The 15,315-nt window shown below is 42.1% G+C and overlaps 2 protein-coding genes across 4 annotated transcripts in view; both read right to left on the bottom strand.

Moving 5' to 3' along the window:
- The window catches only part of TESK2 (testis associated actin remodelling kinase 2), a 161,083-nt gene that overhangs the window by 16,004 nt on the left and 129,764 nt on the right, over positions 1–15,315 (bottom strand). For all 3 annotated transcript variants that reach the window (XM_044001508.1, XM_044001507.1, XM_044001509.1), the window contains one exon: positions 11,116–11,262. In XM_044001508.1, the coding sequence (XP_043857443.1) occupies positions 11,116–11,262 (147 nt within the window). The remainder of the gene's footprint in view (positions 1–11,115; positions 11,263–15,315) is intronic.
- On the bottom strand, positions 5,146–5,659 carry LOC122753814 (60S ribosomal protein L37a-like). Its single transcript, XM_044001513.1, has one exon. The coding sequence runs from the start codon at positions 5,497–5,499 to the stop codon at positions 5,176–5,178; it is 324 nt and encodes a 107-aa protein (XP_043857448.1). The 5' UTR covers positions 5,500–5,659; the 3' UTR covers positions 5,146–5,175.

Here is a 15,315-nt window from a genome sequence, read left to right as displayed (position 1 = left end):
CAAAGCTGAGGTCTCTTCAACCCCCCTAGGTGGTTCCTCCTCCTCAAGGGTTTGCTGAAAAGCCCCACTTCCATTAATTTCCTGAAAAGGATTTCTTCTCACTTTGCCTGATAATTTATAGATAATCGCTAGTGATTTCCTCAGCCTACTGAACAGACTTCCTTTCTGGAGTCATATCACATGATCCAATGGCTTTCAAAGACTTTTCACAATTATTCTTAGGTCTTTTGATTGACTGAGGTGTGTTCTTATTAGTAATTTACCCAGGGCCCACTTTCCTCATTATCGCCAGCAGCCCCAGGAGGGGAAGTGCCCCAAGATGCCCAGTCCTGCTTCCAGCCCAGCCCTTGAAGCCATCATCCAGATCAGTAACTTCTGTGGATAAAGGGCCAGCCCTCCTCACTAACTGTCTTCCCAGGGCAAGTGGCCCAGCCTGGCTGAAGGAGCCGGGTGCCCTGAGGAACAGTTTAGAGGCATGGAGGGCCGGGTAGTTCAGGCACCAGCATCACTATGACCACCATTTCCCTTCAGACTTCAGTGGGGACAGGTTAGGACCCAAGAGCTTTGGGAGTGGCTGTGCTTCCTGCCCAGTGCCCACGGCCATTACCCCGTGGAGATGCAGCCTGGAAAGTGCTCCTACCAGGGCCATAGCCCTGGTGTCTAAAGACCCAGAAAGGAAAGTTCTTGTCACCTAAGTCCTTGACCCTGTCCAATGGTTCAAAATCAGAAACTGCTATAATTTTTTTTTTTTTTTTTGCAGGGCAATGGGGGTTAAGTGACTTGCCCAGGGTCATACAGCTAGTGTCAAGTGTCTGAGGCCAGATTTGAACTCAGGTACTCCTGAATCCAGGGGCCAGTGCTTTATCCACTGCGCCACCTAGCCTCCCCGAACTGCTAACATTTTATTGGTAGAAATCACAGCAAAGAAGAGGCCTGACCCTCTGCTTGGCTGCTGCATCCCAAGAGCCAAGGGACCCTTCTATCTGACATGCAGCTGAAACCTTCCCTAGGGCCTGTCTCCCCCATTAGACTGGGAGTTCTGGGAGGGCAGGGACTGTCTTCTCTATTTGTATCCCCAGTACTCAGCACAGAGATTTGTACATTGTAAGCACTTAATAAATCCTTTACTCATCCATCCATCCATCCATCCGTCCGTCCGTCCATCCATCCATCCATCCCGGTGGTCTCCAACATTAGAGAGCTCCTTTTTTCTCCCCAGACCATCTCTCCCCTTCTCCCTCCCCCATTTTATTCCGCTTACACCTCAACCCTATTTTAATGATGTCATCATGGATTAGTTAGGTGGCACAGTGGACAAAGCACCAGCCCTGGACCCAGGAGGTCCCAAGCCCAAATCCAGCCCCAGACATAAGACACCTGACCCTGTCTGCCCCACAAAGAACAAAACATAAATGCTTTACAGATATCATTCCCTTCATATTCAGTTCAAACCTGTGTCTTCTGTGAGTTTCTTACTGAGAGAGTTCTTATGATTTCAAAGTATTATCTTCCCATGTAGGAATGTAAATGGTTTGATCTTTTAATATCCCTCATGAATTCTTTTTCCTGTTTACCTTTTTATGCTTCTCCAGGGTCTTGTATTTGGAAATCAAATTTTCTATTCAGTTCAGGTCTTTTCATCACAAATGCTTGAAAGACCTCTTTCTCATTGAAATCCCATTTTTGCCTTTGAAAGATTATACTCAGTTTTGCTGGGTACGTGATTTTTGGCTGAAGTCCCAGTTCCTTTGCCCTCTGGAATATCATATTCCATGCCCTTTGGTCCTTTAATGTAGAAGCTGCTAGATCTTCTTTTATCCTTATTGGAGCTCCAGAGTATTTGAATTTGAAAAGCTTATGGAGGGTAGGAGAAGAGGGGGAAGGAGTTGGGGACCGAGTGAACCTTAATATCATCAGAATTGGCTCAAAGAAGGACTAACGTACATACTCAAGTAGGTATAGTAATATATTTTTGCCCTGAGAGAGGGGAGGGAGAAAAGGGGAGAGGGGAAGAAGGTAAGGAGGAAAGGGCAGATTGGGGGAGAGAGCAGTAAAAAGGAATCTTTTCTTTTTCTTTTTTTTTTAGTGAGGCAATTGGGGTTAAGTGACTTGCCCAGGGTCACACAGCTAGTAAGTGTTAAGTGTCCGAGGCCGGATTTGAACTCAGGTCCTCCTGACTCCAGGGCCGGTGCTCTATCCACTGCGCCACCTAGCTGCCCCGCAAAACACTTTCAAGGAAGATGAAGATGTTCTGTATTACTGCACCAGTATGACATATTGAATTGATTGATCTTATAGGGAGGGTTGAGGAGGGAGGGAAGAAGAAAAATTTAGAACACAGAATTATCTCAGGGACCCTGATCTCATTGGAGTGGACTCATGGAGGGAATAGATTTCATACCCAATTGGGAGGAGTAATATATTTAACCCTGCAGGAAAGTAGGAGGGGAAGAGGATAAGGAAGGAAGGGTGAAAAAAGGGAGTGCAGAGCGAGGGAGAGGATAGTCAGAAGTAAAATACTTTTGAGGAGGAATAGGTAAAAAGAAGATAGAGTAAATGTCATGGGAAGGGAGTGGGATGGAGGGAAATAGTTATGATGATTGATTATAATGGCAAAACGTATGGTACCTACTTTGCTGGGCTTTTATTTCAGCCCTTAGCACAGTGCCTGGCACATAGTAGGTACTATATACAGGTTATAATGAACAGGATACTATCAGAAAAACCTGGAAAGACCTACATGAACTGAAGCAGAGTGAAATGTACTGTATACAAAATAATAGCAATAGTGGGGGATGATCTGCTGGGAAGCATGTGGTTATTTTCAGCAAGGCAATGATCCAATATAACCCTGAAGGACTTAGGAAGATTGCAGCCCATCTGCAGCAGAAGAACTGATAGTATCTGAAAACAGATGGAAACACATTAAAAAAATTTTTTTTTCTTTTCCTCTTTGAAAATTCCTTAATCTGAAGTTTTGGAGTTTTTGATTGTTTTCTCTCACAATTAGCTAATATGGGAATTTTTCCATGACTACTCATGTATAACTTATTTTGAATTGTTGAGTTCTTGTGGGTGGGGGGTGGGAATGGAAGGGGGAAGAGAAATTGGAACACAAAGTTTTAAAAAAATTGATGTTAAATTTTTGTTTTGGGGTAGCTAGGTGGCACAGTGGATAGAGCACCGGCCCTGGATTCAGGAGTACCTGAGTTCAAATCTGGCCTCAGACACTTAACACTTACTAGCTGTGTGACCCTGGGCAAGTCACTTAATCCCAATTGCCTCACCAAAAAAAAAAAATTGTTTTTATATATATTTTGGAAAATAAAATTCTATTCAAATACAAAATAAATAAATAAATAAATGAATAAATGCATAAATAAATAAATAAATAAAACAGAACAGTCTAGAAAGTAACACTAAAAAGTCCAAATCATATAAAAGAGAGTTATGGTTTCACATGTGGTCCTTATTTTGTCATTCTATATTAGAATATGTTAGAATATGTAGAATGTGCATATAGAAATGTTATTTTTCAATTTAAAAAATAAAAATTAACTTAATTTTTTATTATTTTTTAAAGTTTAAAAATTGATAAGAATAAAATAATAACATTTAGAAGATTAAAAAAAAAGTGAGCTCCTTGAAGACAGAGATGGTGTTTTTGTCTTTATATCCTTAGAGCTTAGCATAGCACATGGCACATGGTAAGCTGTCAATGACTGACTGGCAGATGTGTGTGAAGTCACATGACAGACAGCTCTGGGGTGAGCAGAGGATAATTACTCTTGTGCCCCCTCAAGGAAAGCTCCCAGCACACTCCAGAGTCCATGTCCAAGCCTCCTGGAAATGGGCTGTGTGCTTATTTCTCCCACTGAGTTGGGTGTTTGCGAAGATACTTTGCTTTGTCCAAGGAAAATTTTCAACATCATTCAGTGTATACACCCACACCACATCACTTCTGAAGAGAGTGCAAGCTTAGCTTTATTGTGTGCAACTGTGAGTATTCAAACGTTCCAAACTATGGGTTGTCATTGGTGAGGAATTCAACAAAAATAGAGGAAAGCAGCTAGAGCAGTAGCTCTGTCTCTAGAATGCAGAATCTTAGAACCTTGATAGTTGGAAAGGACCTCGGGGATCACTTAATCCGAATCTCCTCTACAACCTTCCTGAGAAGGGGCCATCTGAACTCTGCCTGGAGACCTCCAAGGATAGAATGCCCACTAGCTTCCAAGGTGGGTCTTTCTACTCTGGGATAGCTTTCATTGTTATTTTTATTATTTTTTTTTCTTTGCCAGGTAGTGTTATGGGCTAAAATTCTAGCTAAACTATCTAAAATATCTAATGAGTGGTCACCAATAAATTATAAGCTTTAGAAAGAGTTAGACTTCTAAGCATTTATTAAGGAGAATAAGAATTTGGTAAAGAGAGAGAAAGGCCTAGATTCCTATCTATTAAAGGGAGAGCACATTTCTAGCTCCCTTCTCCACCAGTATCCTCAGGAAAAAGCCCTCAGTCAGAGCACCAGGCTCCCCCCTTCTTCCTCCCACAAGCAAATGTCACTTCCTGATGCCAAAGAAAAGACTCCTGGTATTGCCCTCAAAGACCTTCACTTCATGGCAGAACTTTCCTATAGTAAGTCTCCAGTAGGTGGCATCATTCCAATCATTACAGTAGTGAGGGTTAAGTGACTTGCCCAAGGTCACACAGCTAGTAAGTGTCAAGTGTCAGAGGCCACATTTGAACTCAGGTCCTCCTGAATCCAGGGCTGTGCTTTATCCACTGTGCCTCCTAGCTGCCCCCAATAGCTTTCATTGTTAACAAGTATTTCCTAACATGGAGGCAAAATGTGCCCTACTGCAACTGGATCCAATGTTCCTAGTTCTGCCTTTGGGGACCAAGCAAAAGTGTCTTAATTCATCCCCATCACTTCCTGTGATACTTAAATGAAGCTGTGATCTTATCAGTACAATAACAGAAAGAAATCCATCCATGCTTCTGAAATTTCTTCCACCTCTTTGATTTTGTGATTGTTGTCCCCAGCCTTTTACAAAACCTCCAGAGAACACTCTACTGATGTGTTAGAGGCCTTTCTGTGGCCTCTGAATATTTCTTTCTTTTTTTTCCATAAATTAACCCATTTATTGTTGGACTATAGGCTATAGATGTTTGATTTTACTGGTCCATCAATTCCTTCAGTCTTCTGATGGCGGATTTGACTGTAACTGCAGAGGTGGTATTGTAGGTCCATGCACTACCAGCTACTGTTTTCATACAGGATCCACAATGCCAGATACCCACAGCCCATTTCTTCATTTTGGTCTTGCCACAGAAGGAGCAGGTATACTTGGCATGCTGGCTAATTTCAATTTTCTTCACCATTTTTCTGAGGGATGCACCATAATGTGTTCCATATTTACCAACAATTCCGATCTTCTTGGTGCGTTTAGCCATGTTGCCAATGGTGGGCCCAGAACGTGAAGAGGCTGAATATTTCATGGAAGCCAGGATAGTACTCCCCAGAAGAGTTCTGCTGTGATGTTAATCATCATTTCTGTGCAGATAACTCTCACATCTATAGATGGAGCCCTAGTCTCTTCCTTGACCCTCAAGTCACCAGCTGCCTATGAGGTGTCCCAGAGACATCTCAAACTCAAAATGAAGCAAATGATTAATTTTCTTTCCCTCCCCCAGCATTTCCCCCTTTCCTAAACTGCTGTATATCTAGTGAAGTCACCATCCTCCTTCCAGAATCCCAGGTTCACAATCTAGGTACTATGAACTCCTCACTCTCATTCATTCCACATATCTCATCAGTTGCTAAATCTTTCTGCCTTTATTTGCTCAACAATTCTTCCTAATGCCCATATCTCTCACCTGGACTATTACAGCACCCTTCCAATTGGTCTTCCAGCCTCATTTCTCTAAACTCCAAGGAATGAATGAATGAAAAAGTATTGAGCATTAATTATATGCCAAGCACTCTGATAAGCTGTGAGTACAACTAGAAAAGTAAGTCAGGATCTGCTCTCCAGGAGTTTACATTCTAATACAGGAGTCAACACACAGGAAGATTTAGCTGCAAGTTGGATCTGCCTTCTACTCAAGTGCCCAAGGGATTTTTCCTAAGTATAGACTGATCATGTCACCCCCAAGTAGCTCCCTATAGCCTCTGACATCGAATAGCAAAGTCTCTCTCAGGCTTTTCATGATATACTCCACTCTTCCTTCCCCACTCTCCAATCCAGACAAGGTGGTGTCTCCTCTGTCACTGAACCATACTACTCCCTCTCTTATCTCCACACCTTTGTATTGGGCTGTCTGCAGGCCTGGAATGTTCTCTCTCCTCACCTGTTTCATCAAAATCCCTCTTTCTTCAAGATTCAGCTCTGGAGCTGCCTTCTGGTGCAGACTTGCCCTGATGTGCTCATCCATGAGCTCTCTCTCCACACACACATGCATTTGTGAATAAGAACACACACACACACACACACACACACATAAATACACACACACATAGCTATATATGGGGTCTCCCTTAATAGAATGTAAGCTCACTGAGAGCAGTTGTTGTCTCCTTGTGTCTAGACTCCTAGTGTTTAAAAGTGTGCCTGGCAGGGCAGCTAGGTGGTGCAGTGGATAGAGCACCGGCCCTGGAGTCAGGAGTACCTGAGTTCAAATCCGACCTCAGACACTTAACACGTACTAGCTGTGTTACCCTGGGCAAGTCATTTAACCCCAATTGCCTCACTAAAAAAAAAAAGTGTGCCTGGCACATAGCAGGGATTTAACGCTTGTTGATTAACCGATCCTGGGTTCTAGTCATCACTTTGGCAATGACTTATGAGCGATGTGAAAAAAACTTATTTCTCACCTCTCTCTCTGACGTTGTCTCTACCTGAAGCAGCAAGACAACACAGTAGATTGAATGTTAGACTTGTATTCAGGCAGACCTGAGTTTATATCTTACTCTGGATACTTATTATTATTAAGTGTTTGAGTATGACCCTGGGCAGATTTAGGGCTGGATCAGACCATAGAGGTTATTGAGTCTAAGCCCTCATACAACTATGAAGTATATGAGCTAGGATATGAACCTAAGTTTCTGATTCCAAGTCATTTCACCTCTCACAGCCTCAGTTTCCTCATCTGTAAAATGGGAATAATAATAAACCTGCCTCACATGGTTGTGAGGATCAAATGAGAGGTTTCTAAAGCATTTGGCAAACCATAAAGCACTGAAATCTTAGTTATTAATATTTCTTTGGGTTACAAAGCAACAGAGATCCTTGGAATTCACATCCATTAATGGCTCTGATATGACATGCCCTGGCTTGTCTTCCCCATAAGATCAGAATTGGAAGAGAAGTCAGGTCAATAAGCAGTTATAGAGTATCGATTACGAGCCAGGCACCTATGCCAAATACTGGAGATATAAGAAAGGGAAAAAGCAGTCCCTGCTCTCAAATGGGTACATTCACTAGAAGCCCAAAGAGATCTTAGAGTATCCAGTATGATCTTTTTTTTTTTTTTTTGGTGAGGCAATTGAGGTTAACTGACTTGCCCAGGGTCACACAGCTAGTAAGTGTTAAGTGTCTGAGGCTGGATTTGAACTCAGGTCCTCCTGACTTCAGGGCCGGTGCTCTATCCACTGCACCACCTAGCTGCCCCGAGATCTTAGAGTATCAAGAAAGTCAGTGGCAAAACTGAGGCAGAACAAGTTGGGGGCTGGCCTCAGTCACTGAAGGGGCCTATCTCCCCAATAAGGGGACTATTAAGAGCCATGAGGTTGCAAAGAAAATAAAATTCTAAATCTTCCTAAGGTGATCAGAAAGTCTCCAACTCGACTTCACAAACAGGCAAAGTAGTTGCCTGCACGGAGCAGCAGGCGCACCAGAACACCAAGCTTGCTCTCCGCCTGAAGGCTCTAGGGCTCACCAGCGCATTTGGCTTTCTCCTTGTGGTCTGGATGACAGAGTGCAGCATACTACCCTCTAATGATCTCAGGTCTCCAAAAGACCAGAAATTGAAGAGTAGGAAGAGGGTCTTCCCCCCATTGGTCCTCCACAGTCTCTCACATAGGACTGGACACATGGAGGAGATACTATCAACAAGCTGACAAGCATCTGTTAAGCTCCAATTCCATGGCAGGCAATGTGCTAAGGATGGGGATACAAAGAAAGGCACATACACAGCCCCTGCTCTTGAGCTCACAGTCTAATGGGTGAGGAAAGAGTCAAACATAAAGGATAAACTGAAAATAACCAACCAAGGATATGCACTAGCATTAAGGCAGGTCAGGAAAGGATTCCTGTACAAAGCAGAAGCCAGAGAAAATAAAAGAGAGAGAGAGAGAGATGAGGAGGGAGAGAATTCTAGGCATGGAGGGTAGACAGTAATAATGCAGAGTCTGGAGATGGAGGGTCTTGTGTGAGGAATGACCAGAAAGCCAGTGTCGAGGGATTGAAGAGTATGTGGAGGGGGAAGAGTGTAAAAAGACCTGGATGTAGGAAGGGGCCCGGTTATGAAGGACTTACAAATTCAAACATCCATCCTGGAAGTAAGATGGTACTCCTGGAGTCTCCTGAATAGTGGAGTGCCATGATCAGACCTGTTCTTTCAGAAAATAATGACAGCCGAGTGGAGGATGCACTAGAGTAGGAAGAGACTTGAGGCAGGAAGAACAGTCATGGCAGTAGTCCAGTGGTGAAGCAATGAGGATCTGCATGAGGGTGGCAGCAAAGTCGGAGGAGAGAAGGAGCTGTACGAGAGAGATGTGAAGAAGGTAACACTGACAAGACTTGCCAACTGTTTGAATACTTGGGAGCAGGGCAAGGAGAGTGGAGTCAAGAATGACACCTAGTTTTTTGGGGGGGTTTTATTTTTGCAGGCAATGGGGGCTAAGTGACTTGCCCAGGGTCACACAGCTAGTAAGTGTCAAGTGTCTGAGGCCAGATTTGAACTCAGGTCCTCCTGAATCCAGGGCCAGTGCTTTAACCACTGCGCCATCTAGCTGCCCCCGACACCTAGTTTTGATTCGGATGACTGACGGGATGCCATCTACATTAACAAAAAAAAGTTAGAAAGAGGCTTGGGAGAGGGGAAAAAGAGAATTAGTTCAGTTTTGGACTCATTGAGTTCAGGATGGCTATGGAATATCCTGTTTGAGATGTCCAATAGGGGAGATGAGAGACAAGAGGTTAGGAGAGAAGAGAAATCTTAGAATCATCAGCATAGAGATGATAACTGAATTCATGGAAGTTGATGAAATCACTAAGTGAGGAACAGTAAAGGAGGAAAGAAGCAGAGGGCCCAGGAAGATGCTGACCTGATTCAAGGCATGACCTGAATGAATATCCAGGAAAGGAGAGTAGAGTCATGATAACCTACAGAGAAGAGAATTATCAAGGAGAAATGAATGACTGAAAAATGTTAAAGGTTGCTCCAGAGAGGTCCAGAAGGACGAGGAATGAAAATAGGACTTCCTGCTGGCTTTGATCTTGGGATCAAGGGAACCCAGGCCTTAGGGAAAATTACTACTACTACATCATCATCATCACGATGTATACAGCACTTTAAGGTTTGTAAAACACTTTATTATTTCATTTGATCCCCAGGACATAGGTGCTATTATTATCTCCATCTTGCCAGGGACACACCAAAGGGAGAAGAAACTCCAAAGAGGAAAGCTGCCCTGGGTAATCCTCCCGTATCTGTCTGAGGCCAGCTGCAATTTGTGGGGCAAAAGAGCTCCTGAATAAGAATGTGAGCTCCAAGTCTTAGGCAAAAAAAGACTCATTTAGAGACATGACAGAGAGCACTGTTTAAAATCCTCAATTCTCTCCATATCTTTAAAGTTGGTAAGAAGACCTTTATACAACGTTTTCCAGAAAGCTCTCCCTGTTCCACTCCTCATCCCAGCTATTGGTCAGTCAACTAGCACTTATTAAGTGCTTACTATGTGTTAGGAACTGGGGAGATAAAGAAATACCCAAGACCATCCCTGCTCTCGAGAAACTCATAGTCTAATAGGGGACACCACAACATACAAAGACCTCATGCCTATCAGATTGGCTAACATGACAGAAAATGACAAATGTTGGCGGGGATGTGGGAAAATTGTGACACTAATGCACTGTTATTGGAGTTGCAAACTGGTCCAACCATTCTGGAGAGCAATTCAAAGCTATGCCCAAAGGGATATGAAACTATGTATATACTTTTTGATCAACTACTGTCTTTTTTATAGTGTCTCATATAAAGCTTCTTCTTTCCCCTGACACAACTGCCCCTTTAGTGCAGGCCCTCATCACCTGGACCAGGCAATAGCCTGCTGGTTAGATTCTCCACCTCAAGTCTCTCCCTATTCAAATCCATCTTCCACTCAGCTGTCAAAGTGATCTTAAATTACAAGTCTGACCATGTCAGTGTCCCATTCAATCAACTCCAGTGACTCCAAATTCCAGGATCAATCTAAATGCTTTGTTTGGCATTTAAAGTCCTTCTCTCTCTCTCTCTCTCTCTCTCTCTCTCTCACACACACACACACACACACACCCACACCTTCCTGACTTCTTACACTTTACCCTTATCCAGTGACACTGGCCTTCGTGATAGTTGTCCCACCTGACCAACCCTCCATCCATCTCCTGACTTCAGGCTGTCCCTTACCCCTGGAATGTTCCCCTTCCTAATCTCTGCCTCCCAGCTCTGTTGGCTTTTTTCAAGCCTCAGCTCAAATCCTACCTTTTGTAAGAATCCTTTCCCAATCCTTCCCCTCAATGATAACCTTCTTCTGATATCACTTCCAATTTAACCCGCTTAGATTTTATACATGTCTATTGTTTGCATGTTGTCTCTCCCATTGGAATATGAGCTCCTTGAGGGCAAAGTTGTCTTTGCCTTTTTTGTATTCCCAGTAATTAGTAAGATACCTGGTACATAGTAGGTACTGAATTGAATTGAATTAATGTTGGCTGAACGGATTTATTGACTCCAGGGTTCCACCCTGCTCAGGGATTCGATGACCATTATAAAGCACTCTGACTGGAAGAAAGACACCATACAGTGAGAAGACAGGGGAAATCCTTCAAAAGATTCATTTTTTTTTTGTACCTTAGATGTGAGGTCCCGATGGAAAATGCCCTTAAAGTGAAGGTATCGAAGTCCCATAGCTATGTCACATGCCAGCTTCACTCTCACAGTCCAGGGTAGGTGTTGGTCACTGTCAAGTAGTTGTTCCAGGTTCCCACAGTTGATATACTGCAAAACATGAGGGGGGGAGGCGAAATCAAATAGTTTGTCAGATTTAATTAAGTTGCTTGTGGCATCACTACAATTAAGTTCTAAAGGCAGGATCCTGATTTATTCATTTGTGTATACACTAAGTGCTCAGAAAATAAATGCTGAATGAAAGTGTGCATGCATGAAAGAAATGAAAGAATGATGCTAGCTGAGCTTGCTTATCACATTTTCTTTAATGGGACCTGACTATACAGATGCATATAGACATGGCATGAAGAAAGGACTGCACAGAAAGGCATACATATACAATATAATGAATCCTACTTGATAATCCTTATTAGAAAACCTCAATGTGAGCTGCTGCCATTGCCCATCTCCTGGCCTCATCCTCAAACTCTTGTATTTTCAGCACTTATTTTCAGTGAAGAGCTCCTGGGCTCTTCCTTGGTTGAAATGTAATTGTACAGACTCTTTTCTTTCATCCCTAAAGAGTCAAATATTTTTTAAAATTAAATAATAAAAGTATTTTATTATTTTCTAGTTACATATAAAAAGTTTTCAACATTTGTTTTCATAGGATTTTTAGTTCCAAATTTTTCTCCCTTCTCCCCTCCCTTCCTTCCCCCCTTCCCAAGACAGAAAGCAATCTGATATAAGTTATATAGGTACAATCACATTAAACATATTTCTGCACTAGTCACGTTGTGAAAGAAGAATCAGAACAAAAGGGAAAAACCTCAAAAAAGAAAAAGCAAAAGTAAAAACAGTATGGTTCAATCTGCATTCAGAATCCACAGTTCTTTTTTCTGGATGTGGAGAACATTTTCCATCATGAGTTCTTTAGAATTGTCCTGGATCATTGTATTACTGAGAAGAGCTAAGTCTATCACAGTTGATCAATACACAATGTTGCTGTTACTGTATATCATGTTCTCCTGGTTCTGCTCACTTCACTCAGCATCAGTCCACTTAAGTCTTTCTAGGTTTTTCTGAAATCTGCCTGTTTATCATTTCTTACAGCACAACAGTATTCCTTAACATTCATATACCACAACTTGTTCAGCCATTCCCCAATTGATGGGCATTTCTCTGATTTCCAATTCTTTGCCACCACAAAATATTTTTTACATGTGGGTCCTTTTCCCTTTTTTATGATCTCTTTGGCATACAGACCTAATAGTGGTATTACTGAGTCAAAGGGTATGCACAGTCCCATAGCCCTTTGGGCAAAGTTCCAAATTGTTCTCTAGAATGGTTGGATCAGGGGTAGCTAGGTGGTGCAGTGGATAAAGCCCTGGCCCTGGATTCAGGAGGACCTGAGTTCAAATCTGACCTCAGTTGACACTTACTAGCTGTGTGACCCTGGGCAAGTCACTTAACCCTCATTGCCCCACAAAAAAACAAACCACAAAAACACCTCACAACAGAATGGCTGGATCAGTTCACAACTCCACCAACAATGCATTAAGTGGTCCAATTTTTCCACAGCTTAAGAGTCAAAGATTTGAAGAGAGAAGAGTTTATTTCTTTGACTCTGGGAAAGAATTATGATTTCCTCACTATACCAGGAGAAGAGTCTGATGCTGAAATTTCTAGTGACCAGGTTCTAAGAGTACCTTTGTTCAGAAGTTGATGTTCACTCCCATGTAAAGGCAGGGTATTATTGACTTTGTGCTCAGTAAGACCCTGTTGACCTGGACAGCAACAGATAGACAGAAGAGGGAAAGATAGGGCAATGAAGAAAGACCATAGGAAATAGAAATCTTGTACAATTGGCATAGCCTTGTTCAAAAAGTAAGGACAAGAAAAATACAAACCAATGCATTGGGGGGGAGGGGAGACTAGAGGGAAGGTTGACAGTTTAGTTTTACTGACGACTGAAAGGCAAGGTTATCTGTCCACTTCAAGAATCACAAAATCTGAGCACCCTTGGTGTGTGTGTGTATGTGTGTGTGTGTGTGTGTGTGTGTGTGTGTGTGTGTGTGTGTGTGTGTGTGAGAGAGAGAGAGAGAGAGAGAGAGAGAGAGAGAGAGAGGTGGATGAAGGGAAACAGAAACCTGCACATAGCAAACACTTCCAATTTGTGCACACATGGTTGGCCCATATGCCAAAGCAATGACTTTCTTGTTCCCAAAGAGAGGCCTTGGACTTAAACAAACTGTCTTTACTGTATGCAATCTTTCTAGACTAGAATCCTTGCTCTTAGCTGTTCTGGCTCTAAGCAAATCCCTTTGGGGTAATCAGAGAGTTAGCACAACACCAGTGAAGCTTAAGCTACTTCCCCCCCAAAAAAGAGCCTCAAAAAGAGAGACATTGGCAGCTAGGTGGTGTAGTGGATAAAATACCGGCCCTGGATTCAGGAGTACCTGAGTTCAAACCCGGCTTCAGACACTTGACACTTACTAGCTGTGACCCTGGGCAAGTCACTTAACCCCCATTGCTCCGCAAAAAAGAGAGAGAGACAGAGACAGAGACAGAGAGAGAGAGAGAGAGAGAGAGAGAGAGAGAGAGAGAGAGAGAGAGAGAGAGAGAGAGATTATTGTAACCACTGGAAAAGAAAGGTTTTTGTTTTCATAGAAATTTTATTTAAAATTTTAAAAATCTTATTTTGTTTTTATATCTGAGTTCTTAGGTTCCCTAACATTCCATCAAAAAAGGCAACTTGGTATATTGGCTAATAGCTAATAACAGCATTCACTTAAGTTGTTCAAGGTTTGCAAAGCCCTACAAATATCATCCTACTTTATCTTCACAACAACTCTGGGACATTTTCTTTTTCTTTGATCTCCTTGGGATACAGATCTAGTAGTGGTATTTTTGGGTCAAAGGGTATGCACAGCTTTATAGCCTGGTGGGCATAGTTCCAGATTATTTTCCAAAATAGTTGGACTAGTTCACAGCTCCACCAACAGTGCACTAGTGTCCCTATTCTACATCCCCTTCAGCATTTGTCAAAATTTCCTTTTATGCCATGGTTAGATAATCTTGATGTACTGTAAGGTGGTGACTCACAGTTGTTTTAATGTGCATTTCTCTAATTATTAGCGATTTAGAGCATTTTCTTCATATGATTATTTTTTGTTTGTTTTTTTGTTTTGTTTTTTTATGGGGCAATTGGGGTTAAGTGACTTGCCCAGGGTCACACAGCTAGTAAGTGTTAATGTCTGAGGCAGGATTTGAACTCAGGTCCTCCTGAATCCAGGGCCGGTGCTCTATCCACTGCGCCACCTAGCTGCCCCTCTTCATATGATTATTGATAGGTTTGATTTCTTTCTTTGAAAACTATTCGGGGCAGTTAGGTGGCGCAGTGGATAAAGCACCAGCCCTGGAATCAGGAGGACCTGAGTTCAAATCTGGCCTCAGACATTAACACTTACTAGCTGTGTGACCCTGGGCAAGTCACTTAACCCTCATTGCCCCACAAAAAAAGAAAGAAAGAAAGAAAGAAAACTGTTCAACCCCATCTGTCAATTGGTAAATGGCTCATATTTTTATAATCTGGCTCAGTTCCCTATATACATTAGGAATAAGACCTTTATCTGAGAAACTTGCTAAGATTTCCCCCTGCAGTTTCCTGCTTTTAATTCTTGATGTTTTAGTTTATGATTGTGATAGAATACTATTACGTTATAAGAAATGGTAAGCAGGATGGTTTCAAAAAAAACTAGGAAGACTTATATGAACGGACACAAAGTGAAATGAGCAGAAGCAGGAGAACACTGTACACAGTAACAATATTGTAACAATGATTAACTGAAAGACTTAGTTACTCTGATCAAGAGAATGACATAAGACAACTTCAAAGGACCCATGATAAAAATGCTATCTACCTCCAGAGAGAGAAATGATGAACTGAGTACAGATCAAAACATTTTTTCACTTTCTTTATGGTTTAGTTTGTTGTTGTTTTTTTGCTTTTTCATTTTATTTTTTGCTACATGAGTAGTACAGAAATATGTTTTGCATGATTTCATATGATGATGAGTAATATTTCTTGCCTTTCTAGTGAGTGGGGGAGGAGCTGAAGGGAGGGAAAGAATTTAGAACTGGAAATTTAAAGAAACAAAAACA

Source organism: Dromiciops gliroides, chromosome 4, assembly GCF_019393635.1.
Source record: "Dromiciops gliroides isolate mDroGli1 chromosome 4, mDroGli1.pri, whole genome shotgun sequence".
In the NCBI taxonomy this organism is placed as follows: domain Eukaryota; kingdom Metazoa; phylum Chordata; class Mammalia; order Microbiotheria; family Microbiotheriidae; genus Dromiciops; species Dromiciops gliroides.
Note: the sequence above shows the minus strand (reverse complement) of the source record. Positions and strands in the feature narration are given on the sequence as shown.

Coding starts and splice junctions, on each gene's coding strand:
- LOC122753814 (XM_044001513.1), bottom strand. CDS start 5,499: ATGAAATATTCAGCCTCTTCACGTTCTGGGCCCACCATTGGCAACATG.